Raw genomic sequence first — 27,907 nt, 5'->3', positions numbered from 1 at the left:
GTAGTTTTTCTTTTTCTTTTTAAATCAGAATTTTTTAAAACTAGAGTTTTGTTTTGTTTTTTTTTAAGGCATGCATATAATGCATTTATTAGCCACATCTCTTTGATTTATTAAGGCCCATTCATTAAAGGTAGCCTCGATGCCAGCAGAACCCTCCCAGAGTAACACAACACCCGCATGCCAGGCCTCCAGCGATTTGGTCCCCAGATTATGGACAAATCATCTCCTGGAAGGGAGGGGGCCTGGGCGTGTCACATTACATCCTTGGGGTGACTGTTGTGTTAAGTTGAGTCACTCGGTTCCCTGGGAATGTGCTAATTCACTGTCACCTAGGAGTGATATTTCTGGGTTCTAAAAAATAAATGGACTAACTAACATTGCTGCTACTTTTCTTAGAAGACGAGAATTTGTTTTAGACCTAGGTGAGAGTTCTCAGGTGGTCTCAGATGAGCAGAAGTGTGGGCAGCCTTCCAGAAGCAGATCATCAACACTCCTAGGGGCTTAGAGGGGGAGAGGGACCTGGGAGGAGCCTGGGAAGTGGAATCATGACTCTCCTTAAAGGACCACAGCAATAAAAATCCTTCTCCTCATTCTACCAACTGGAGGGCCACATGCATCATTCAGTTCCTCTTTAATCATACGTAGGCTGGCTGGGTGCAGTGGTTCACTCCAGTAATCCCAGCACTTTGGGAGCCTGAGGCAAGAGGATTGCTTGAGCCCGGGAGTTCGAGACAAGCCTAGACAATACAGCAAGACTTCATTTTTAATTTATAAACAGAATGTTATTTTAAAAAATTAAAAAAAATACACAAACACAGGAGCATATCAGCGATGGCCTTTCAAAGGTAGGCAGGAAAAGGATCTGCCATGATGGGGGTATTTTATTGTTGATCATGTACAATTGCCAGTGCATGGTGATATCAAAATGCAGATAGACATTTAGTCCCTTTTATTATGTTTTGAAATTAGAGAATGCACCCTGCTATTGCAGACCACACCACACTCCCCCACCCCCCAACAACCTCTGAAATGTGCCACTCACATCTTTCGCAAGAGTTACTTTCATCTGCTTATTGGAATAATAGCTACCAATTACTGATCTTGATTCCATGGCAGGTTCTGTGCTAAGCATGTTATGCACATAAATGTGTAAGTTGTGTATCGTCATAGTCTTACAACAGGCCTATGTGAAAGGAATATTATCTTTACATTATAACCAAGTCCTGGAGCCTCAGAAGTGTCCCTACACCGCCCAAGGTCACACAGCATCCACAACACAGAAAGGAATATGAATTCAGAACTGTCTAAATCCAAGATCTGCTGAAACCTAAATTTCCTAGAGAGGGGAGGGGGTATGGGTAGAGAAGCACACTAGGGAAAAGAAGATTCTAGTGAGATTTGCTGGCAAAGAGTTCTCCAGGAAACAATCAAATACTCAAAAAAAGAAAAGAAAAGAAAAGAAAAAAGACTGGGTATAGTGGCTTACCCTGGTAATCTCTCCCTGGAGAGGCCACGGCAGGAAAGTTGTTGAGCCCAGGAATTTGAGACCACCCAGGATAACACAGTGAGACCTTATCTCTACAAAAAAATTTAAAAATTAGCTGGACTTGGTGGCATGAGCCTGTAGTTCCAGCTACTCAGGAAGGTGAGGCAGAAAGACCACCTGAGCCCAGGAGGTTGAGGCTGTGATGATCTGTAATAGAGACACTGCACTTCAACCTGGGAGACAGAGTGAGACCCTGACTCAAAAAAAAAAAAAAAGAAAAGTCTCCGCTGAACCCCTGTTGAGGTCAGTTCCTCCTATGAGCTACCTGCATAGGTACTAGGGGTCTCTCCACAGAGCCCTGACCGCACTTGGAATTGTGCACATATTTGTATGATTCTATAATGACTGTCAGGCCCTCACTAGATTGTACCATCTGGTTACTGATGATTTGCTCACCTGTGTCTCCCCAGTGCTGAGAAGAGTACCTGGCCCCCGCTAGGTGAACATGTGCTCCATAAATACATATTAAGCAGCTACTGTTCTGGGATTACCATGGTGAACAGCACAGAGTCCTTGCCCGCCCCCATGATGCTCACAATCTCATGGGCTGTGTGTGTGTGTGTGTGTGTGTGTGTGTGTGTGTGTGTATAATACACAAATCACAAATAAGGTAAATCCAAATGATGATGGTGCTGTGAAAAAAATAAAATGGGATGCTGGAAAAAGAGAGATGGCAGGGTGTGAGGAAGTGGGGGGCTTCCTTAGATTTCTGGAGAGGACAGAGAAGACCTCTCTGGAAAGGTGCTACTTGGGCTGGAAACTAAACAACGAGGAGGAACCAGCTATGTGAAGACCTCAGTAAATGTTCGTTGGATGAAAAGAGGTTGGAAACTGCCCAGGAGGGGGTGTGACAACGACCCAAGATAGAATTACCATTCAGAAAATTTCTGTGCGCTGTGAGTTCTCTTCACAGTCAGCAACACCTACACACAGTAAGCGACTAATAGGTGTCTGCTGAAATGAAATGAATTAACAGACTAAATCACACACTGTAGTAATAAGGCTGTGGTGCCACATGGACTTCTCCAAGGTTCAGCTAATTATGTAAGGGTTCTTTGACTTCTCTCAGAGGCTGGTTCTCCCAACCTTTTTATTATGAAAATGTGAAGGAATGTCACAAGAAACAGTCACAGTCTCACCCCCTAGATTCTCCAATTGTTCATGTCTTGAGCAAGGGCTGCTTTTAAAAGGTACTCTTTCTCATCATGGTAAAAACAAACTGGAGGGTAGGGGGGAAGAAAGGAGGCAAAGCTAACGGCAGTCAAGGGTATCATCAGGTGTGTTGTCATGGGCGTCATCCAGGGTCTCATCGTTTCTGAGATTCAACTGTGGGAGAGAAGTGACAGAAAACACCAAACTTCTAAGTGATTTTCCTGAGACTGTTGACTGAGTCAGGAGTCAAATAATGAGAATGCCTAGGGGTGGAGGGCCACAAACCCACCCCTCTACCCCATTCAGGCCTGCTTGTAGATATTTGTGAACGTGTTTATGTGTGAGTGTGTGTGAGCACGAAGATAGAGCGTATGTCTGTGCATGTGCAAGTGAGTGTGTGATCGCATGTATGTGTGTGATTGTATGTAAGTGTGTATAATAGGGTATAAGAGTGTGATAGTGTGTGATAACGCGTGTATGAGCATCTATTGTGTGCGTTGTAATGGTGCGTGTGTGCATGAATGTGTATACTGGTGTGGGTGTGAGTGAGTGTGTTTGTATTTACAGTGTCAGGAAGGGTCTCAAGGGCAGCTCCAAAGTGTCCTGGTCCTTGCAAAGAAGGGACTTGACAGAAACCTGTGATTTGCTTAACAATCCATGGATTTCTTCCCAGATGTGCACCTGAGACCATGGTACCAATATGGCTGACACCTCTCCATCTCAGGCACCTATGCCACCAAGGTCTCCAGGAATGCTGGACCCCAGGGCAGGAACCAACAGAGAACAAAATGCGGAAATGGAAAAGTTGTGTTGGGTGGCAGAAAGGATTTAAAATTCCTATTCCTTACAGTTTGGTTAAACGTTGTTGCTATCATTTCTCTGCAAGAAATGTTGTTGTTGTTGTTGTTTTGAGTTGCAGTCTCACTCTGTTGCCCACCCAGGCTGGAGTGCAGTAGCACTCATAACCACCACAGCCTCAACCTGCTGGGCTCAGGCAATCCTTCTGCCTCAGCCCTCCTAGCAGTTAGAACTACAGACACGCAGCACCATGTCCAGTTAATTTTTTTTTAAATTTATTGTAGAGACAAGGTTTTGCCAAGTTGCCCAGGATGGTCTTGAACCTCTGGGCTCAGGCAATCCTCTGCCTCTGCCTCCCAAGGGCTGGGATTACAGGCATGAGAAGTTTTCAGGAACTTCTTATTCTGCAATTACCTACGGTTTTTCTCAGGCAGACCTTCCGTGCCTGGAAGTATGAATCACTTACTGAAGAGTGTTTTGTTTTTTGGGGACTGGTACTGGGTTGATCCTAAAACCAATGTACTTTAGAAATGGCAAAAATGGAGAAAAGAACAGGAATCCAAATGAAAGAGACTGCTCCAGTCATGTCCTCTCTCATCTCCTGGGAAGCAAACACCACTAAGGAGCCCCTGCCATGGATGAGAGTGAGGGAAGCCAGTTCACAAAGATCTGAATTGGAGTGCAGGGTTGGGGGAGGTACAGGGGGCTCAGGTGGTAATCGGGCTACTGGTCTCCAGGGAACAAACAGGCAGCCCTTCAGGAGAGATCTGCCTCTGCCTCAGCACAAGCCTGCCTTGAAAAGCAGACAGCTTCCTCATCTTGAGGAACAGCCATTGCAGCCTCTTGCCACTTCTGATACTCTTTTAGCATCGGTATGGCTGAGTTTTACATATTGAGAAGGATCTTCAAATTCAGGCATTTGTAAGAATGCATGTGCACGTGTGTGCGTGCACACACAGACTTTCACAAACGAGATAGGGTGGTGCCCTATGACCAAGAGTTTCAAAGTTGGAGGAAAGCCGACCAGCAGATAACTTTCACAGTGCACAGGAAACGGGAACCACACCCCAAACACAGGGTACCCCTCAGAAGTTACTTACTAGGTTGGCATTTAAAGGAGACCAGGAGGTATTTACTGCTTCCTGGACAAAGGTCAGGTCCAAAAACTCGGCTATTGACCAGGAGGTGACAGGCACGCTGGTTCTGGCATTCGTCCAGCACCTTCTAGAAAGAAGGGGTAGAAAAGGGACAGGCTTGAAAACTGCACGCAGTGTCTGCCAGACCCCGAACCTGGGCTGCTCTGCGGAGGCAGGGATGCCTCCCTGCCTGACTGTGGGGTCTGCGCTGGCCTGAGCTGTGGCTAAGGCGAAAGCACATGCCTATGGGTGACAGGTTGGCTCCGTGTCTCCTTGCTCTTTCCCCTCAAAAGGACCCTGATCCTATAGCCCCATTCCTGTCCAAAAACCAGTCTCCCATCCTCCACAGCTAGCTGATACTTTCAGAAAGGCGCTACACTGTCAAGGCTCCAGGGTACACAAGTGAGGTCAGGGCTGCAGCAGGCCTCGAGGTCCTCTTGAAGGAGAGGTCCCCTAGCTGTAAGCTGAGAGAGCTGCAGTCGTCAGGAATCACAGTGCTGGCTCCTCCTTCTTAGAAACAGTCCTACCCAGGCCAGCAAATAAAAACTAAAAAGCTGCTTCCCACCCTTGCCAAACCAAGAGTAGGGGGCCCACTTCTCTTGTGGGGAGCAGTTTTGTTAGTGCCATACTCAGACCCTGTGTTGAGCATTCGGCTTGAAGCCTTTCTTTCAAATCTCAATTTCCCTCCTTCTCTCTCTCTCCTAATTTTTCCAGGCAGCTCCCCCATTTCTTAATGAATCCTGCTCTGAGGAAGTTCACAGGACACCCTATATTAGGTCCCGGAAAGGCCCAGCATCTTACTGCTGTTCTTTAGTTTCTGGTTCCCAAATGGAACAGGACGTGCCTGTGGTAAACAGAGAGGTCCTGGACTGGGTTCTGGTGAAAAGGAAACCAAGTACTATAAAAAAAATATTCCCAAGAATCTATTTAGTACCTCAGGACTCAATTTAGTGTTGAGGCATGAGTCTATCTGAGTCGCCATATGCTTGTAGTAGCTCATGCAATATTTCTGTGAAGGATGCTGGTCTTACCAGGTATTGCCTTTTCCCTCAGGGGCCCAACAGATGTGTATCAATTTTTTAAAAATGCCCAGGGAACCCCTCGGATCCCCCCAGGAGGCGTGGTTTTCAGATGACTAGGCATAAGGGCATGGCCAAGGGTCATGGTGAAATGACTCACTGGAGGGTCCTGCTGGTACAACTTCAGTGGGCCCTAGGGTAAGGCTGTTTTTAAACTGTGTTAAGACCTGAAAAATGCAGAGAGAGGCCTTTCTGTTGATGTTTAGTAAGAGTCTGGGTCATCTGTGGTCTGCTGTGTGGATATCTCCTGCCTCAAGCAACCTCCTTTTGTGGAAGCACCTTGCCTGGACTCCCAGTGAAGTGCAAAAAAAACACAAGGTAAAGGATCTCTTCATCTCTGAATGAAAGAGCAGTGGAGCACAGGGATGCTTCTGGCAAACAAACCCTCTAAACAACACTGGGACTGTGCTCTCAACTGCTAACTTGTGGACCTGGTTACGAAGCATCTTCTTCCTTCAGGGGTGCCTGGCAGAGGTAGGTACCCCGGGAAGGGTGAGGGTGGTGCCCATGCTTCAGGACTCCAGCATGCCAGGAGTTCTCATTTTCACAAAGTAGACACTTCCGCCCTCTGGCATTGGCCAATATTCTTTTCATGCCCTAGGAGGGCAGAAGACAGCCTGGGAACTAAAGATGGTAGTGACGAATGGAAGTGGGCTGGGAGGGATATGGTTCCTGGTAGCTGAGGGAAAGAATTGGGGGTAGGGTGAGTGCTGTGGTCAGGATGTTTGTCCTCTTCCTAAAACTCGTGTTAAAATTTAAGAGTTGGAGCCTTTAAGAGGTGATTGGGTCATGAAGACTCTACCCTCACTAGTGGATTAACGCTGCTATTTTGGGAGTAGGTTGTTACAGGGGGAATGGGTTTGTTACAATAGGGCAAGTTTTTATAAACTCTCCTTCTTTTGTCTCTTCCACTCTTCTGCCATGTAAAGAATAGCATTTCCTTCTGTCCCCTGGGCCCTTCCCAGACATCAAACCTGCTGGTACCTTGAACTTGGACTTCCCAGCTTCCAGGACTACGAGAAATAAATTCTCGTTCTTGATAAATTACCCAGTCTTACGTTTTCTGTTATAGTAGCACAGAACAGACCAAGACACATGGCACACAAGAAAAGCAACCTCTTGCCTCCTGAGGAAGCATGTCTTTCCTCCGTGTATGGAAACCACATCAAGGGAATTAATTCAAATACATTATTTTTGGCTATTCACTTGGTGTTTTTACCAGTCACAAGACTACTCAGATACTACGATGCTTGTGATGAAAACAAGAAATGGTATAAGAAATAGAAAAATTCTCACATTGTCATGTTCTTTTTGCTTCTCCTCTTTTGGATTTAGGGAGAGTTACACAGCATTAAAGTTAATTCTATTTATCCTAGTAAATGTATCTTTATCCACATTTCCTATGGCTGACAAAACCAAGCTGACTTCCAACTTGCCACCTGCTCTAAATTCTTTGCCTTAAATGTATTCATTTGGAACTTGGGAGACATTAAACAAACAAACAAAAATCTAGGGCCAAGGAACTCGGTAATCTTGGCCAACTAACTATAAAAGTTGAGGGGGCAGAGACAGTGATGTAGAAATTGCTTGGGTAGTTGAAAGCCACAAATAGTCTCAAACTATCGTGGAAGTATTAGTTTTGTCCTTCTCCTATGCCAAATCCTTCCCTGAATACTCCAACCACAAAAAGAATGACTTAATACCAACCACCCCCAATTCCTGGTACTCCAGTAGAAGATTCAACAAAGGCTGCCCAAAATAGCTCCAAACAAGTATAACATGACTAGCTACAACTAATTACATGAGACGCAAACCATGAAAAAGTAAAAGGCACTTACTGATACCCCTTTACCTTGAGTACATTTTCTAAAATGTTGACCATGAACTCTGATATCTGCCTCACAGAGATACTGATGGTTTCCATGAAAGGATTCACAGCCTTCTCTTTCTATGGGGGTATTTATGGAAGCTGTGGGCCTGGAGGGTGAAGCCCATCATGGTTGTATTTGCTTTACTGCAGTATGGCGTATGCCTACAAATAAATTCATATTGTATGTGATCAAGGGCACTCGCCAATAGGTAGAAATTCTATTTAACTCGTTTGGCAAGGAAGCTTTTTGAAGAACAAAATAGCTCATCTGCAAAACTAATAATCTGTATAAATTGGGATTTTCCTGAATCAGTTTTGCGTGAACTATATAATATACATATATACACAGAGAGAGAGAGAGCGGGCGAGAAAGGCAGAGTGTGTTGAAACCATTTCATCATCTTAACACAGCTATGAAGGTACCTGGAAGGTGGTGGGTGCCACACAGGTTAAGCTGTCTTCCCTCTGGGTGGCAGGCTGCTGGGAGCTACACTTTTGGTAATCTTGCCCATAAAATGCCGATTGGACACTTATCGTAGAATGCCGTGGGCACTGCAGATTCAAGTGGTCCCCATCACAGGCATAGGCGGTGTGGTTTTGCAGGAGTTTGGTTAGGTAACCTGGAAAATATTCAGCCGGGTTACAAGAAGCCCAGGAACCCACCTCTCCTTCACAGGTTTGGGGACAGGAGGACATCGGTTCCCCCTGGGGAAGGGGCTGCTCAGTCAGCGAGACGTGGGGTGGGGCCTCCCTAGCACTGATAAAGAGGTCACCAAACTCGGCCCAGAGGTGAGGCCGCAGGAGCCGATGCCAGCTTTCATGTCTGGGCCAGAAACCTTGGTCTGGGAAGGCCCACTGTAAGGCTCAGAAGGCTCTTTCTTCCTCAGGAGGCACTAAGGGATTGGCCAGAAGCCAAGGAGTCTTGAAGCATTCTATAAAGCAGGAAAAAATTCTGTGTGGGTGTCTCTTGGACATGTGGAGACTTGAGTTTGCTGATATCCCACCAGCGAGGCCATGCCCTCTGGAAGTGAGGAGATGAGGGAAGGTAGTTTTATTTCAGAAAGCCACTCCTCAACTTGCCTCACCTCTGGAGAGGGGAGCCAGGCAGGGTATCCTACACTGAGTAAGGAAGAAGGAGTATGTGGGGAAGGAGGAGAATGGGAGGGTTTTTAAATAGAGTCCTCCAAGTTCATGTCACTAGGAACCTCAGAATGTGACCTCAATTGAAAATAGAGTCGTAGATGTAATTTTTTTGTTGTTTTTGAGTTGGAGTCTCACTCTGTCGCCCAGACTGGAGTGCAGTGGCCACTCCCGGCCATCGCAGCCTCGACCTGCTGGGCCCCGGCGATCCTTCCGCCTCAGCCTTCCAAGTAGCTGGAATTACAGGCACATGCTACCACGCCCGGCTGATTTTTTGATTTATTATAGAGATGAGGTCTCACTGCCCAGGCGGGTCTCGAACCCGCGGGCTCAGGTAATCCACTCACCTCAGCCTCCCAAAGGCGCGGGATTACAGGCTGAGCCACCGAGCCCGGCTCGTAGATGTAATTAATTAAGATGAGGTCATCCTCGAGTTAAGGTGACCCTTGCCACCATAGCCCTGGTGTCCTTATAAGAAGAGGAGAAGAGACAGAGGGAAGACAGCCATGGGCAGATGTTGCATCTACAAGCCAAGGAACACCAAGGATTGCTGGCCACCACCAGAAACTGGAAAAGGCAAGGAAGAATTCTTCTCCAGAACTGTCAAAGACAGCACAGCCCTGCTGACACCTTGATTTCAGCCTTCAGAACTGTGAGAGAATGAATTTTGATTGTTTTCAGCTATCCTAGTTTTGGAAAGTTGTTGCAGCAGCCACAGGAAATAAGACAGGCTTCTTGTCCGGCCTCCTCAGCAACATCTTGGGCTGGGTGGAGGATCCACGCTAGACCCTGGACTCTGAGAAGCTCTGGGAAGCTCTGAGGCCCAACAGGTGTGGGGGCCTGGACTGTTTCTCAGAAAGGAGGAAGGAAGGGTTGTCCAAAATGTAGATTCCCTTCCTCCTTCTCACACCCCACGAGGTCACAGCAAGGCAGCTGGGAGGAGAGCCAGGGACTTTTTGCTGAGGTGTGTGGGAGACAGGCTTGGCAGCCCTTGGCCTCTGAGAGGGAGGAGATAGCTTGAAGGAGGGAAGCTTCAGATCTCCCCAGTTCCCACATGATGACCTGTGCTCAAGGCATTCTCATTAAAATCCTCTCAGAAACATAATTCTCAGCAAAAGGTGCCCATCGCAGCACTCTTGACTTTTCTCATAGTAAAAAGGACTGAGACAGTCTTCCTTGGGGTCCTCATACTTGCCAGTCCAGAGTGTTCTGAATATGAAGCCTGTGACTTTAGCTGTCTTGCTAAATGAAACTCCTTTTTTCTTCCTTCCTTCCTTCCTTCCTTCCTTCCTTCCTTCCTTCCTTCCTTCCTTCCTTCCTTCCTTCCTTCCTTCCTTCCTTCCTTCCTTCTTTCTTTCTTTCTTTCTTTCTTTCTTTCTTTCTTTCTTTCTTTCTTTCTTTCTTTCTTTCTTAACCTTTAAAAACCATCAGAGGAACGGCCAAGAGACCAGCTATCCTGAGTAAGTTCACAAAATCTAAAGTAAGTGGCAAAATGAACGTCAGGCGCTAGCAGTGCGGGTCAGAGTCCCACTCACTAGACGATCACCACTCTCACAGTGCACCCTGCCAGGCACCGAGAAGGCAGGCTGAGACCCCTCAGTGGGCCCAGGCCACAGGCCAGTGTCTTCCTGAAGGGCGCACAAGAGGGCCCTGATAAAGCCATGAGGAATGAGATGCCCCAGCCTCTTTTGTGGAATCTCAGCACCCCTTACGGGTCACACTCTGCTCAGGCTCACCCTGATGCTACTACCCCTAAGCCAGCACTCACTGAAGTGCCCCGGGCTGGCACCCCCATACTCAGATCTCCTCAGCCTCCTCATCAAGGCTTTGTTGTCCTTCACCAAATTATTCCTGGGACAGTGCTAGATGACCAGCTGACCGCATGTCAAATTAACCCTCCACACACGACTCTGGCTTAATGTTCATAGTTTGTCCAAAAGATCACATATCACTCTAGCTAGATGAACAAAATGACAAGGCTCGGGGAAGCACAGCCACAACACGGAAGGGACCTGGGTCCCGGATTCATGGAGAGAAGTGCTGCCCACCCCACAGACTGCCCCCACATGAGAGGGGAAGAAACTTCTGGGCCAATACCTTTCTTCACTCTATGTGTCACATAGTCAATTCCCGCTAAACAGAACTTGACCTCTGTGGAATCATTTATGTCAAGACACGTGTGAGCAATACAGTCACCTGAGCTCCACCCTGTCCCCTGCCATCCAATACCATATTCTTATTCCGAGAGCGATATTTGGGAGGTGAAGCGCAACACACAGAATTGACCGATGCAAGATCTTTCAAGTTCTTTGCACTTTGAAGGAAGGACCTACTCTAGTATATCAGTCCTGGCACTGTGCAGGTATATAAAAAAAAAGAAACTATCAGTAAAACCTGCTCTACACTCAGTCCACTTCTTTCTTCAAAAACTTATACCCTTGCCGGGCTCGGTGGCTCAGCCTGTAATCCTGCGCCTTTGGGAGGCTGAGGTGAGTGGATTGCCTGAGCCCGCGGGTTCGAGACCCGCCTGGGCAGGCGAGACCTCATCTCTACAATAAATCAAAAAATCAGCCAGGCGTGGTAGCGCATGCCTATAATTCTGGCTACTTGAAAGGCTGAGGTGGAAGGATCACCGGAGCCCAGCAGGTCGAGGCTGCGGTGGCCGGGAGCGGCCACTGCACTCCAGTCTGGGCGACAGAGTGAGACTCCAACTCAAAAAAAAACAAAAAAACTTATACCTACATCCAGACAATGGTATATTATTCAGGACTAAAATGAAAGGCACTATCAAGCCACGGAGAGACACAGAGGAATTGTAAGTGCATGCTACTAAGTGAAAGAAGCCAATCTGAAAAAGCTGTGTAGTGTATGATTTTAACTATATGACACTCTGGAAAAGACAAAACCATGGAGACAGTAAAAAGATCAGGCATTGCCAGGAGTTGGGGAAAGAGAGGGATGACTAGGTAAAGCACAGAGCATTTTCAAGGCAGTGAAACTACTCTGTATGATGCTATAATGGTGGAAAGATGGCATTACACATTCATCCAAGCTCATAGAATACACAACACCAAGATGAAGCCTAATGTATACCATGGACTTTAGGTGATAAAGATGCATCAGAGTTAGTTCATTGATTGTAACAAATGTTCTCCTCTGATTTGATATTGACAGTGGGAGAGGCTTTGTAGAGGCCAAAGCTGCTCCATCTTGGGTGCTCATCTGCCATGTTGACTACTGATTGATTTCAATTCAGGGAAGGCATTTTCCATTTGTCTATTGTTCCTTATGTAAGAACAGGTACATAAGGAACAACCTTGATATTATCGAACTTTCAGAGGTCCTACACAGCCTTTCTGAATCACTTCTTCTTTGTGGTATAGAAACCCTTTGTGGTCTGGGGGGTAATGGTGCAGGGATCCACTACCTTGTCTCACCACCACCTGAGACATAGACATGGCTTCTCTTCATAAGTTCTTATTAAATGTCTTTTGGCTGTTTTTTTTTTTTTCAAAGAAACTTGGACAGGAGCAGTGGCTCATGGCCATAATCCCAGCACTTTGAGAGGTCGAGGTAAGAGGATCACTTGAATCCAGGAGTTCAAGACAAGCCTGGGCAACACAGCAATACTTTATCTCTACAAAAACAAACAAACAAACAAAAAACATAGCTGAGGGTGCCTGTAGTGCCACCTACTTTGGAGGCTGAGGCAGGAGGATCGCTTGAGCCCAGGAGTTTGAAGCTGCGGTGAGCCATGATCATGCCACTGCACTCCAGCCTGGGTGACAGAGTGAAATCCCAACTCAAAAAAAAAAAAGAAAGAGAGAAAAATAAATTGGATACATAAGCCTCTTATTTTTGGCCTTTCAGCTTCCCTGAACTTTTGGAGTAGGTTTGTATAGACCTGTCACCTAGAAAGAGCTGATCATGTGTGGGGCAGAGGGGAGCAGAGGTGTATGGAAACTTTGTACTTTCTGCTCAGTTTTGCTACGAACTTAAACCTTCTCTAAAAAATAACATCTATTTAAAAGGAAAAACAAACAAACAAAACAAAACACATGCTCCCCCATCTCAGGATAGCATTACCTTTGGGAGGAGAGGGGCTAATGACAGGGAGGGGACAGAGAGGAGCTCAGGTGAGCTGGAGATGTTCTGTTCCTTTATTTTGTGAAATCTCACTCAGCTATCCACTTTGAATTTGTAAATACAAACGTTTGCTTAAAAAAAACTCCACCTGTAGTTATCTGACTGATCCTTTTAAATTAATAAAGAAAAGTCTGGGCACCGTGGAGCCATGGGTGATTGTGGAGCAAGGGGAGTGTGGAACACCTTCCTCTGCAGCCGACCTCGGTCCCACCAGGGTGGGCTCTAAGTGATAGCAGAAAATAAATGCTCATGAGGACCAGACATGGCTCCATGTGCTCTGGTCCTCCACAGGCACCTTCCCATGCCTCAATCGGTTTGGTCTACAGTGTCAAAGGTCAGGAAGAACAACTGGAACTGCCCACTGATTTCAGCAGCGTGGAGGGCATCAAGGGCCATTTTGAAGCCATTTGGGATGATGGTAGGTGGGGCTAGAAGCCCATTTGGAAAAGGCTGCAAAGCGAGTGGAAGTTGAGAAAATCAAAGCTACCTCATGTGGTAGGCAGAATAATGGCTCTCAGAGATGTCCCCAGGCTGTCATCCCCAAGACTTGTGATGATGTTACCTGACATAGTAAAAGGGACTTTGCAGGGATGATTAAGTTAAGGACCTTGAGACACAGGGATGATCCTGTATTATCTGGGAGAGTCAACTATCCTAAAAAAGGGGAAACCAAACGATCACAGTCAGAGAAAGGAGATCTAACAATGAACCCAGAGATTGGAGCAATGCAATCATGAGCCCAAGGATGTGGGGAGCCTTCAGAAACTGGAAAAGGCAAGGAGACCGATTTTGCCCTGAAGCCTCCAGAAAGAATTCAGTCCTGCCAACACCTTCATTTCAACTGCCAGCACTGTAAGAGGATAAATTTGTGCTGTTCTAAGTCACTAAGTTTGTGGCAATTTGTTATAGCAGCAAAAGGATACAAATACAGCTTATCAGATGACTGTTGTCGCAATCTGATGAAGATGAGAGAAACAGAGCTATCATTATAAGAACTGATGTCCAGGGAGAGATTTTAAAATAATTATGGTTGAGCTAAAGTTGGAGAGGTCTGTGCACCGATGTATGTCTATGTATGTATATATATGCAGATGAGCACTAGGTCATATGTAAATGATATTTCTTACAGTAGGTTGGGGTCCAACAAGTTTGACAGTGGATATTGACAAGACACTGCTTGACATGATGGACTGTGGGCTCCAAGCTAAATATAGGGAAGGAAAGGAGCACAAGAGAAGGGAGTGCCCAAGGGATCAGAGGTCCTGCTGAGGACTAGCAAAGACATGGTAGGGGCAGGCTGAAGAGGCAGGAACCGGTGCCCACGAGTTGTCTGAATTGTGATTTCAAGGTGGAGCAGTTGCAGGTGATGGAAATGCCCAAGAGCAGCCATGGAAGAGAATGTAAGAGGAAGGTGGAACAAGTTGCTGGAACTGAGGATGCCAGGACTGAGCTGAGGATGCCCTGTGGACCAGGCGTCTCCCAAGACGAAGGTAGGAAGTGGGGTGGAGCAGGAGCCTGCTGCCAAGTTTGTCCTTGAACGAAAAGCAGATGACAGATGAGCCCCTCCCAGGCTAATGCCTTTTCTGGCATGCTATGCCCTTCCCCAGGGAGCAAGTACATGTTTTCCAATATGCTGGGCAGAGTCAACATACCACGTAACTTCCCACACCTTGGCTTCTTGGCTAGTTCAGAGATTCCTTTTAAAGAACAGCTACTAATGCAACTTTTTATTAATGGCTCCCTCTGGATCAAATTCTCCATCCTATTGGAGCAGTCAAAACTGCTTTATTTCTGAATAATCTCAGCCAGAGCTTTTACAATCTAACTCTATATGTGGGAAAGTATTTACTATCTTGGAAGAAGATAGAAGTACACACTCTGTTAAAAAGTCAGTCCTTGGTGTCTGGTAGAGCCAGGAGACACTCTGTTGATCCTTGTTAAACTGATGGGGAGGGGAAATGGGACTCTTTTAATCAGCTTCTCATAGCTCAAGTGCTCATGTATAACTCAACATATTCCCTTGCCTGGTGGAATACCTCCACTGTGTACCAGCAGAAGTGCCTACAGTTACTGACACGACTAGAACCTTCCTCAAAAGAATATCCTGAAAGGCTTGGGTTGGGCACATCTTAGAGCAATTTAGATAAAAATTTTTTATGTTTTCCTTTTTAAAATATAGATGAGGAGTTCATGGGAAATGAACTCTTCAGAAAGACACAGGGAAGTCATTCTTGGAATCATCATCGCTGTCCCATTTACAATAAAAATCCATTTATATACAAATAATCCAATGACTAGAGAATGGCCAGAATGATATAAATAACTAATTGTCAAAGATTCATGGGGTGTGTCCCAAAGTGTCCCAGGAGAGTGATGCTGTGAAATACGTATTTGGTCTTAGATCCCCTTTTCTGGTATACAACTCCTAAAATCCTTGGAATCTCCAAGGTGATGTCTTTTTGTATGCTAATGAGATGACTGGTGGCTGGTGATGTTGGAGAAGCTTCAGGATGGGGACTGGTCACTGAATAGACCTAGGTAGGAGTAGAGAGTTAGGGCTTTCAGAGCCACCTCTCAACTTTCAGGGAGGAGAGAGGGGCTAAAGTTTAAGTTGATCACTAATGACCAATGATTTAATGAATCATGCCCATGCCCTTTTTCAAAACCCAAAAGGTCTGAGTTTGGAGAGCTTCCAGATAGTTGAGGAGGTTCTTGGAGGGTGGTGCACCCAGGGAGAGCATAGAAACTCTGCACCACTTCCCACATTCCTTGCCCTCTCTGTGTCCTTTGTAATACCTTTTATAATAAAAAGTGTAAGTAAATTTCCCTGAGTTTAGTGAGCTTCCCTAGCTAATTAATCCAACTCAGGAGGAAGTTATGAAGATAGTCAGTCAGAAATTTTGGGGGCCCAGATCTGTGACTGGTGGAAAAGGAAGGCAGTCTTGGAGACTGAGCCCTCAACCTATGGGATCTGATGCTATCTCCAGGAAGATAGTGTAGAATTGGATTGGAGGATACTTAGTGGGTGTCCACTGTAGAATTGATTGTTTGTTGCTGGAAAGATATTCCACACATTTGGCTGGGTGCAGTGGCTCACATCTGTAATCCCAGACTTTGGGAGGCCAAAGTGAGAGGATTGCTTGAGCCCAGGAGTTCAAGACCAGGCTAGGCAACATAATGAGACCTGTCTTTATAAAAAAATTCAAAAAATTAGTTGGGTGTGGCAGTGTGTGCCTGTAGTCCCAAGACTCAGGATGCTGAGGCAGAAGGATTGCCCAAGCCCAGGAGGTGGAGGCTGTGGTAAGCTGTGATCATGCCACTGCACTCCAGCCTGGGTGACAGTGAGACCCTGATGGAAAGGAAGGAAGGGAGGGAGGAAGGGAGGGAGGGAGAGAAGGAGGAGAAAAGAAAAGAAATCCTACACATTTGATCACAGAAGGCTTCTGTATGGATTGTTGTTGTTGAGTGAGAGAAGAGAATAAGCACTTTGAGTCCGAGTGTGCTTTTTCTATACAATTGGTGTCAGAAGTAGGATTTGCTAGAATGACCCTCAGTCAGGGAAATGTGGTTTGGGAAGAGAAAGGATGAAAAGGTATGGAATGAGGAACCTTTGATTCCTAGGTGGCTGGATGATCACCCATGGTATAGAGACAAGGCTGTGCTACACTGAGTTATTGCAAGTGAAAATTACCAGTGGAATTTAGAGATGAATCTAACTCCCAAGGAGCTGATTCACTGGATGCATAAGAAACAAAATACTTAATTCCTTGGTTATTGTTATATTTATAAATATTGTTATTTACAATATATTGTTATTGTTGCTAAAATGAAACTAAAATAGAATACTTGGTCCACCCATGATGCTATACCAAGCTTACATTTTAGTGAGTCTGAGCTTTGGTCTCTAGCCTCAAAACTTACTCCCTGGGAAAAAATTATGCAAGGACTACAGAAAGCACCTCTATCACCTTTGGACACTAGGGAGGTAGTCAATATGAGGGAATGGCAAAACCAAGTAATTATTGAAAACAGAGGGTATCATTTGAAGAAATTGTTTCACTTTGTAGATTCATATAATCAACTCCCTGAGAAACCTCTACTAAATGGGGATTGTGAGAGTAACTAATTTAGGGGCAATGTCTTTGGTTTAAGTGCTGCAGAGTGAAAGCACATGTTGGGGTGAGGGACCCACAGCTCACTATGGGCCCACTATGGAACAATCACAGAGGGTTATAAACGGTCCAGACATGCAGGACAGAATAGCCAGGCTGGTGAACTGGATAAAGGTCTGTTTGCCCTGAGAAGGGAAACTATCCATTTCCACCTATAAATGCCAAGTGGAACATGAGTCATGAATGAAGCATGTCAGATGAGGCAGCTGACTCACTTTGTATGAAAACCACATGGAATGACTTTATGATGATCAGGATATTTGCCTGCCTAATATGCCCATTACCCAGGTCATGATAAATGCTGTGGTTAAAGTGGCATCATTTGCATGGGCACCCTATTGCTGCAAAATGGAACTGTGGTCAGAGAAGCCTTATTAAATTTGCTATTTTAGCTTCCTCCTATTGGTCTTACAGATGCTAATAAAAGCACTAGAGTAATTAACACGAGAATGAGGAAAGGTGAAGGGGAAAGTCCAAGGACACATCCCAGGAAGGTGGACATTTTTAAATGGTTTAAGAAATAAGGTAAATGAGCTGGGTGAGGTGGCTCATGTCTGTAATCCCAGTGCTTTTGGGACCAGTGCTTTGGGAGGCTGAGATCAGGAGTTTGAGACCAGACTGAGCAACATAGCAAGACTCAATCTCTACAAAATAAAAATAAAAATTTAGTTGGATGTGGTGTCACATACCTGTAGTCCTATCTACTTGGGAGGCTGAGGTGGGAGGATCGCTTGAGCCCAGGAGTTCAAAACTACATTGAGGAATGATTGTGCCACTGTACTTTAGCCTGGGCAACAGACCAAGACCCTGACACCAAAAATAATAATAATTATATAATAAAGTGAATAAAGAAAACATTAGTAAAAGTGAAATTAAGAAGAAAAAGAAGGGAGAACCATAGGGCTATTTTCCCAGCAGGGCAGAAATCTTTAGATAGTTATTAAGAAATGGGATTAAATGGACATTGATGGGGTTAAAACAATGAGAAAGCTGATCACCAGTTGCCTGGGGCAATGTTGAGGCAGATTAATCAAAATAAAGACAGACACAAGAGCCAGGTTGTTCTTGTTCAATTCCTTGCTGGTAACGCAAAGTCTTTTGCACTAGAGAGGGTAAAATGGTTTGGGGATGAAGAAGAGAACATCAAAATATAAGGGTTGATAGGATTATGAGATTACTTTAGTTGGAGTGTCACTCTTGCCCAGGCTGTAGTATAGTGGCACAATCATGTCTCACCACAACCTCGACCTCCTGCAATCAGGCAATCCTTCTGCCTCAGTCTTCCGAGTAGCTGGGACTATAGGTCTACACCACTATGCCCAACTAATGTTTTTTTATTCTTTATTTTTTGCAGAGGCAAGGTCTCTCTATGCTGCCCAGGCTGATCTCGAATTCCTGGCCTCAAGTCATCCTCCCATCTTGACCTCCCAAAGTACTGAGATTATAGGTCTGAGTCACCACTCCTGGCCAATGTTGGTGTATTTGAACATGCTTCATGTGAAGTGGTTGCATCTTTCACCTGATTGTATTATAGGAATGGACATTGTATCTGCTTTGGATATGTTTTCCTACCTAGTATTGTGAAACAGAAGGCATGTAAATCTACCCTTCAAGCAACAGTAATTGGCATAGAGACATTGGTATAGTAATTGGACATGCTAAATGGGAACTAGTAAGACTGCTCGAGCCCATAGGGTATAGAGTAGAAGCTGGAGTGCTGATAGGGACAGATTCTCCACCTGCTAGCCCTCTGTGGAGCGTTTCCTGGGGCTCATGGCAAAAGCCTGTGGGTGCCTCCCAGCAATGACTACTGAGACTCTGGTTTAGATAATTCCCACTGGAGGGGCATTGACTACCTTGTGATGGGACATTAACTGAAGCTGCCCTATAATTGAAGGACACAAAATAATCTTGACACCTGAAATTCTGACACTGTCTCAGGTAATGAAAGAAAAACACTCTAATGGAGAGAGCGGTCACCAGAAAGTTTCATCATAACATGGAAATGGTTTGTAAGGGATCATACAACCTGGGGAATACATGGAGGAAATACTCTCAAGCCGGGAGTCTTTGATTCCCAGAATGGACTGAAGCTGTGAGGAGATGCTGGATTATGTTGACACCTAGACAGTGCCTTGTAAACAATTCTCACCTTGTCAAGAATGAGCTGCTTGACTTGTGTGTAGAAGCCATTTTGTACAAGAACCACCTTGTGTTTACCTTCAACTGATCAATGAACAAGCTACAATCAAAGTTGAACATTAACCCATCAGAACTGCCTCATTTTCACGGTGGAAATCCTAATGCGTGACGGAAATCTTAACCCTAATTGAGAAGAAGGTCAGATTCCACTGGGAAGACACCTCAAGCCACTGGCTCAGTGCAGACAGCTCCCTTATCAATGTCCTGCCTGCTGTCTCACTTGCAAGGTACTCTATACACCTGTTTTTCGACTCTAATCTGACTTGGGTGAATTCTTTCACTGCCTGCAACTCTGGCCATTGGGTCACTACCTATGACATTGTGGATGATAGTTCCAAGGTGAATGGACAGCATCCTGTTTGGAAGGCTGCTACTCTGACTGAAAAAGGTAAAAATAAATCAGCTCGGTGGGCTGAATTGCATGCTGTTTTCCTAGCAGTGAAGGAAGAATTGAACAGTGGTAGAAGCCCCAGTATTTGGATTCTTACTGACTCATGGGCAGTGACAATGATTTGGCCATACACTCAGGCAAGAGTTCAAATGTAAGCCTGTCTTATTGAAGCATGGCTCTATGGAAGTTTGAAAGGTGCATTGAAGTAGGATATACCCATGCCCATCAAAACTCCCTTCCAGGCTCAGAAGGTGATTTTGGAACCACCAAGTGGACCTTATGTATGCTCCCTTGATGTGGTTACCAGGATCCATGAATTAAGTGTACATGGGCTACTGCAGCAGTCCAGAGATGGGCTGAATCTAGACATGGTCCTCTTGCAACTTCCCAGGCACAAAATGCTAATAAGAACTTGTCAGCAAAAAAACAAAAACAAACAAACAAACAAAAAACCAGAGACTGCCAATGGTTATGGGGCAGATTCCCTGGTGGGAAGGCCCTGAACATAGCTGACAAGTGAGACTAATAGTGGTCGGCCAGGGGACTACAAATGGTCCTTGACAGGACTAGACACTGACTCTGAACTGGGTTTTCCTTACCTGGTGGAAGATGCAAATGCTCAGAGGACAATTAAAAAAAGAAAGTATTGCACTAATTTGGATGGCCAACCATCATTTCTTCAGAACAAGGAACACTCAGTACCTCGCAACGGGCAGAGAGCTATCCTCCTCAAAGTAGCAGAGAAGTGAAATGGGCTACGAGAACATCAGTTGTCTAAAACAGGGGAGATGAATGTATGGGGCTATGGCTTGCACACCTTCCCCAGTGTGCACTCACACTCAACACGAGTGGGACCAAAAGAGCATCCTCACTAGATTTTTCTCTTTTTCTGGTTGATCTGGGAAGGGTGACAGGAAGAAGCTGGGGGTACTATTCCATTCTTGCCAAGGGAAGAATATGCCGATACAATTATTAGACTATTTTCTTCCCCACATCACCTTTTTTTTTTCCCTCTCCTCTACCGGATGCAAGCGCTGGAGGCAGGGATAATTGCTAGGCAATAAACTGTAACTGTTTTTAAACCTTGTGCCAGAATCCCTAAGACCCTAATAAAGTCGAGTTGTACAAAACTGGGGCTGAAAGTGACCTGACCTGGTGGTAAAAGTGGCCCATGATTTTTTTTTCCTTTGGCAAATGTTTTATTTTCTTTCTTTCTTTTTTTGAAAGTAGGATTTATTAAGAGGACAGAAAAGCTCTCACAGTGGGAGGGTACCCAAAGGGGTTGCCCTTTTTTATTTTAAAGATGTGGGGTACATTTCAGGGTTAGGTATACAAATGGTCATTGTACAGGTAAAGTTTGGGCCTCACTTTGGTCCCCGCGTCACCTGGTTTGAGCTCAGGTACCCTTATTGATGAAGTGTGCCACCACCTAATACCTCCCCTGGCAGTTTCCCACTACTGCCAATCCCTTTCTTATAGTATTATGATAATTGCTCAGAGTCCGCTTAGGAGTGAGAACATGTGGTACTCAATTCTTTGCTTCTGTCATAGATCACTGAGTATTACAGATTCTAAATCCATCCAGGTTGCTGCGAAGTTCATAATTTTGTCCTTTATGGCTGCCCAATATTCCATCGTGTATATGTGCCACATTCTAAAATCCAGTCTGCTTTCAATGGGCAGCATAGTTGGCTCCATGTTTTTGCTATTGTGAACAGTGCTGCAATAGACATGTGTGCGCAGGTATCTTTTTTGTAGAACAATTTGAGTTCCTCCAGGTATATTCCCAGAAGGGGAATTGCTGGGTTGTATGGAAGCTCGATTTTTAGATCTTTTAGGAATTGCCATGATGTTTTCCATGGAGATTGTACTAGTTTACACTCCCACCAACAGTATAGAAGTGGGCCCATGAATTTGGCACCGATGCAACCTGACCCTGAGTGGGTGTGGCCCCAGAAGGAGGTGCTTGCTAAACTAGTATTGCTACCCTCAATCTAGACTAGCACAGTGGCCATCCTAATGTCCCTTATTGTTTTTAATAAAGAGAAGGAAGAATAGTAGCTTAGGGTAAAGGAATAAATGCATGGGTTAGGAATTCAGGAAAATCCAAAATTATATTAACACCTGAAAGAGACTCAGAGTAAGAGATGACTTTGTCCCTAAGCTCATTTATACCAGATGCCTGAAAAGGTGAAGTTATGTGTTGCTGAGACTAATCTTGCTTTTGGAGCCTGGTAAGATCTATAGAAGTCTCAAAGCTGAGTGGTCTCACCCTGGGAGATGTAGTCATAAAATATGATGACAGACTGGACTCATTGTTGATGAGTGAATGGGATTCTAGTAATGTGGCAGTATCTTTTGAGTTGAGCTGTACATCCTCCCCCACCCCTTTTTTGAGTCAGGCTCTCTCACTCTGTCATCCAGGCTGGAGTGCAGTGGCCATGATCATGGCTCACCACAGCCTCAACCTCCTGGGCTCAGGCAATCCTTTTGCCTCAGCCTCCCAAGTAGCTGGGTCTATAGGCACACATCACCACGCCTAGCTAATTTTTTGACCTTTCTAGAGACAAAGTCTTATTATGTTACCCAGGTTAGTCCCGAACACTTGGGTTCAAGCAATCCTCCCACCTCAACCTTCTAAAGTGTTGGGTTTATAGGCATGAGCCACCATGCCTGGCTTGTACATCATTTTGATGTAAAGAATCCAGGTTTGAAAAACAGGGTAGGAGTTGCAGGGATTATGCAGGGGAATAGGGAAGAAGGGGAGGTTCTATGGCAAAATAAGCTTGGGACATTACGGGTTAAATCAAAGTCAACACAGTTCTTTCCTGCAAGGCTCCTCAAAGCCACAGCTATGCTAACATGCACTGAAGGTCTCTAGCAATGGACAGAACAGGCAGAATCTCCCACACATATTTGACCATTCTCCCATTTTTTTGCATGAAGTCTCTGAGGGTTATTGTTAAGCACATCATTCTTAAGGGAGCATTCACCTGAGCTCCATAACCTGTGCCAAGAGCTACATCTAACTTGGATAGTTTTGTTTATTATTTATTTATTTATTTAAGATACAAAATCTTATTCTGTCACCCAGGCTGAAGTGCAGTGGCAAAATCATGGTTCACTGCACCCTTGAATTCCTGGGCTCGGGTGATCTTCCTGCCTCAGCTTCATGAGTAGCTGGGACAACAGGCACACACACCACCATACCTGGCTAGTTTTATAACTTTTTTGTAGAGATAGGGTCTAGCTATATTGCCCAGGCTGATCTCTTAAACTCCTGGGCTCAAGCGATCCTCCCACCTCAGCCTCCAAAAGTGCTGGGATTACAGGTGTGAGCCACCTTAGTCAGATGAACTTTGATGATTTCAAAAGGCATTTCAGACTCCCATATGGTTCCTCGCCATAAGCAGGCCAGTGATGGTGAAGGAGGAAGAGGAGGAAGCAAAGGATTAAAAGTTCCAAGACTATTGAGTGTGGTGGCTCTTGTCTGCAGTCCCAGCTACACAGGAGGCTGAGGCAGGAGGATCACTTGAGCCCAGGAGTCCAAGGCTGCCATGAGCTATAATTTTGCTACTGCAAATAAATAAATAGACAGATAGATGAATAAATAAATAACTGAGGTTCAAACTGAGATTAGAGCGTGTGACTATGACAATCATCTCTCAGAACTGGTGTCTGCATGTTTTGCTGTGAGGATCAAAGGGCATAAGTATCTTTTGCCTACCACAAATCTCTACAACTCTAAAATGTTACTATGGTACCATAAGTCTTGAAGAACGCTAAATTAGCACAGAACTCCCATTGGTGGAATGCTGAACAACCAACCCACCTTTAATCAAATTACATTCCCAGTCAACCTTATGGGCAGTCTCAGTACCATCATGTCAAGTGAACACTGGGAGACAAACACACAGCCCATGGCTACCCGCAGAGTCCAGAAATGTCACTGCTGAGCTTGGAGGGAAAGGGAGTCTTCCCGCTCTCCCTCCAACTCTCTAATAATTAAGGCCTAAAAAGTTACTAATATTTACAAGAGTCCAAATGGGCTATAAATTCTTGCCCTCTTTCCTGCAGCCAGAGGACCTCTAGTAAAGTTCAAATTTCCCAAAGGCTGCCTGAGTCACTTTGAGCACAGGATGTGAGTAAACCAGTTGCCCGCCCTATATCTATGTGCCAAAGTCCCCTAACCTAACTGGGGGCCAATTTTACAGCCGTACTTCTGGGAAGAGAATGGAACCTCTGTGTTACCTCCTTACCCCCTCCTTTTTTATGTAATAACGTGGCACCTCCCACTCGGCTAATACTTTAGATAAGAGACCACACCCTTTTGTTCACACACACTCAAAGGTGTTTCTACATGTCCGAAGTCCTTTTCCAGAAAAAGGTGTTCTTTTCTTTTGTGTCTGTGAGTGTGTTTAGAGAACTGGCAGTAACACGAGGGGATGGGCAGGCAGCCACGAGTCAGGGTTCCTGACAGAACAGAAATGGACCCAGGACAGAGAAAAGACTAGGCTCCACACACCCAGAGGCATCGAGATGAAAAAGTGAAGTTAGACCGCTTAAGTTCTTCCTCTAGTCTCAAGTTTGGCACTAAGAAGTTGAACTTGGGGGTTAATTATGAAGAGAACGACCTGTTTCTTAGATATTTGAGGGGGTAATTCCATCTCTAGGGATGACCAAAGATAGCTATGACTGCCCTTAAGTAATGAGATCAGGTTCTGGTCATGAAGCAAACCAGAGGAGGAGAGAAGGGGAGGTGAGGACCCAGACAGAGGAGAGAAGATGCATTTTCTCCCTAAGCACATGGGAGGAGTATATTTCCCATCCTTCCCCGCCTCTCACACACACCCTTACAGTATAGTGGACCAGTGGAAAGTTCTACATAAGGAAAAGAGGGCAGAAGTGATGTTGGCCATTTGCAGGGTTGGTCCTGGAGACCCTGTGTGAGCCTCCACTCCCTTTCTCTCCCCTATCTGCTGTCACATATGGACAACGGAGGGAACAAGGACAACCTATGAGATCCCAAAGGATAAGAGAGGCACACTATGGAAGGAACCTGAGTCTCTGAGTGTCTGCATGGAGCAGAGCCTCCCCTCTTTACCAATCTCACTGGACTGTGGCAAGAGTAAGAAATAATTCTTTATTTTGTTCTGCCACAGAGATTTAGGAGTTTTCTGTTTCAGAAGCTAGCCTATCCTGGCTAATACTCTAGTACTCTGTCAACTGGTGCTTACACAGGAAGATGGTAGGACTTTTGGAAGTACCAAAAATGTTCACCTAAAACATCTCACTGGTTTGTGATGGTGCTGACACTATTCCACAAGGCCTCCAACCCTCAGTGGGGGAATTATTTCTTTGACTTACGATTTTGCTACTGAAAACCTAGAGTTGAAGATAATTAAATTACTAAGGCAATAAAAGGGATTTGAGTTATCATTCACCAGCTTGCCATTTACCACTCTTCTCAGGGCTACTGACTTTTAAAAATTGCATGAGGCCAGGCACAGTGGCTCATGCATGTTATCCCAGCATTTTGGAAGGCCAAGATGGGAGGACTGCCTGAACCCAGAAATTCAAGTCCAGCCTGGGCAGCATAGCGAGACCTCATCTCTACAAAAAAATCAAAAAATTAGCTGGGTGTGGTGGTGTACGCCTGTAGTCCCAGCTACTCGGAGGCTGAGGCAGAAGGATAGCTGGAGCCCAGGAGGTCAAGGCTATGATGAGCTGTAATCATGCTACTGCACTCCAGCCTAGGTGGCAGAGTGAGGCCCCAACTCAAAATAATAATAATAATAATAATAATAATAATAATAATAATAAAATTGTATGAGCTAAAGTGCAAGACAGAGGCTCATAAGACAGGCAAATTTTGAGATATCCATAAGTGTGGGGCAGGGGATGGAGTGATACCAGAGCAGGGAGGTGGAGGCTGTGGGTTATGATGGAGGGAATCAGACCCTGAAATCGCCCAGGTCAGCAGTTTATTGGGGTACATTCAGTATAACCTCTTTAGCTCTGTTTTCTTCTCTGTAGAATGGGAGTTATGCCTACTTTCTAGAGCAATGTGCAGGTGATACGAAACTGCCTTAAGCAGAGCACCGTATATAGAGGCTGAGCACATCAATTTCATGCTCTGGGGAGCCCACAAAGATGCCACAAAGGTAAATAGATTCGGCAGCCAATCTCTAGAAAAGGGAGGCCAAAGAGAAGAAGGGCGAGGAGCATCCCAAATCCACCACTACCCAGGTGGGCCTTGGTTTGGCGTTAGGATGGAGATATCTGGGAAAGGAGATGATGTCTGCTTTCGCATTCCATAAAACTGCTCCAGAGAAGAGTTCATCATCATGAGGGGCTTGTTCCATTCAAAATTTGGTCCCATGTTTGAGGATGCCACGGAGGTATCTTTTATAGAAATGAGCACAGTGCTCTCTGAAAAGGGCCAGCAAAGTCCTCCTTGGGATGAGTTTGCTGGCTGGTTATTTTTGAGCCCACATATTCCCGATCCAGTTTCTGAGCACTCTTTCTCAACACACTCAGGTATTCTCTTTCACAATAAAACTGTTTGGTTTTCTGAAACCCAAATACTACTACTACTTCCAAAGGCACCAAACAAAGTAAGGTTGATAAGCCTTCCATACATGCTGTTGTTTCAAAAGTACTGAAAGGAATTCCAAAGTGTGTGTGATGAAAATACTTTCAGTTTTCTCAAACATGGAAAACTAACCCTGGTAACTGGCTGCTAACATTCAACAAGTGGGTGACAACAACCCCTAACTCTCTCTGTGACGTTTCTGCTTTGAGAAATGAACACTTTTACCCCTGGATTCCCACACAGCACCCAGCTGTCATTTTTCTAAACATACAGAGGAGACTTCCTTTCACTTCCCTGGACTTTGAATTCTTATACTTCTTGTTGGTTTCTTATAGGCACTTACCCAATTATCTTTCACCTTGATCTTTTTCTTCTAGCATCTCCTTTTCCCCTCCTGTACACCACCTCTCTGATTCATCAAGCCCCATGACTTCCCCTAAATATTCATATATATTTAAAGTAGATTTTTCTGTGTAGATGCCACATGTACGTAGAGTTACACGTATGGATTTCAGATCCTTGTGTCTGCCCAAGCATTTATCTACACGTCAGTTCATGATTTTGGCTTTCCAATGTACTCAAATGAAAACCAAAGTCCTTATGCTATCGGGACCCTTTCTACCTCATCTGATGTCCTCCAACCTTATCTCCTGCCATTCCCCTTCTTGGTTCCAACCACAGTGACCTTCTAGTTTCTCAAAACTGCCAAGCACCCTGGCCTCAGGACACTTGCTTTGGCTGTTCTCTTGGCCTACAGCAGCATTCTTCCTCCAGATGTCTTCTCTCTCCCTCCCCACCACCTCTTCATTCTGTCCCTTGTGCAAATGTGGCCTCATCAGACCGGCCTTTCCTGGTTGCTCTGCGAGACAGCACACCTCCCACCCTATCGTCCCGACCCTGCTGAATTTTACCATGTAGAAACATATTGCTTGTTTCTCCCCTTTGGAATGGAAGCATGGACTTTGTTTTATTTATTGCTATATCCTAAGCACCTAGAAAGAGTTTGTCGTATGGTGATATGACATCACATGGGGCCAGATAGTTTTTGAATGAATGAGTGACTGACAGAGTGAGGAAGACTAGCAGAGCAAGAGCAGATCAAAGGTGGGTGAGTAGTAGATTCTGATTAATCTTCATCAGCAGCCGACATCACCCAGGACTCATTGACTTCTCTATATAATATGTGATATAGACGTACATGTGAAGGGGGAGAGAGAGAGAAAGAGAGAGAGAGGCCAACCAATCAATTTTATAAACGTATAAATTATAGACTTATAGATTTCTCTATGTAACATGTGACATACATAGAGGGACATATGTACATAGAAAGACATTTATATAGGGAGAAGGCTGCCAATCAATCTATTTTAAAAGTTGTAGAATTCTTTATGTAATGTGACATATATACAGAGAGAAGACTGTCAATCAAATTTAAAAGTTATATACTTAAAAGTTATAGACTTATAGATCTCTATTTAATATGTGACATATATAAAGAAGGCTGTCAATCAATCAATTGAAAAAGTTACAGACTTAAAGACTGTAGATACATAGACTTCTCCATGTAATATGTGACATATATAGAAAGAAGGCTGTCAATCAATTTTAAAAGTTATAGACTTATAAGTTATAGATGTATAGACTTAATCTATGTAATATGTGACATATAGAAAGAGAAGG

General features: G+C 44.9%; 1 protein-coding gene across 1 annotated transcript in view; it reads right to left on the bottom strand.

The window, feature by feature from the left end:
• EVA1C (eva-1 homolog C) overlaps positions 1–27,907 on the bottom strand; it is a 97,353-nt gene that overhangs the window by 39,173 nt on the left and 30,273 nt on the right. The window contains exons 3-4 of the mRNA XM_021717762.1: positions 8,005–8,201; positions 4,597–4,720 (exon numbers count right to left, since the gene is read on the bottom strand). Coding sequence (XP_021573437.1) covers positions 4,597–4,720; positions 8,005–8,201 — 321 coding nt within the window. The remainder of the gene's footprint in view (positions 1–4,596; positions 4,721–8,004; positions 8,202–27,907) is intronic.

This window comes from Carlito syrichta, unplaced genomic scaffold (genome assembly GCF_000164805.1).
Source record: "Carlito syrichta isolate Samal-C Ts95f unplaced genomic scaffold, Tarsius_syrichta-2.0.1 Scaffold310961, whole genome shotgun sequence".
In the NCBI taxonomy this organism is placed as follows: Eukaryota; Metazoa; Chordata; class Mammalia; order Primates; family Tarsiidae; genus Carlito; species Carlito syrichta.
This window is presented reverse-complemented; position numbering and strand designations above follow the sequence as displayed.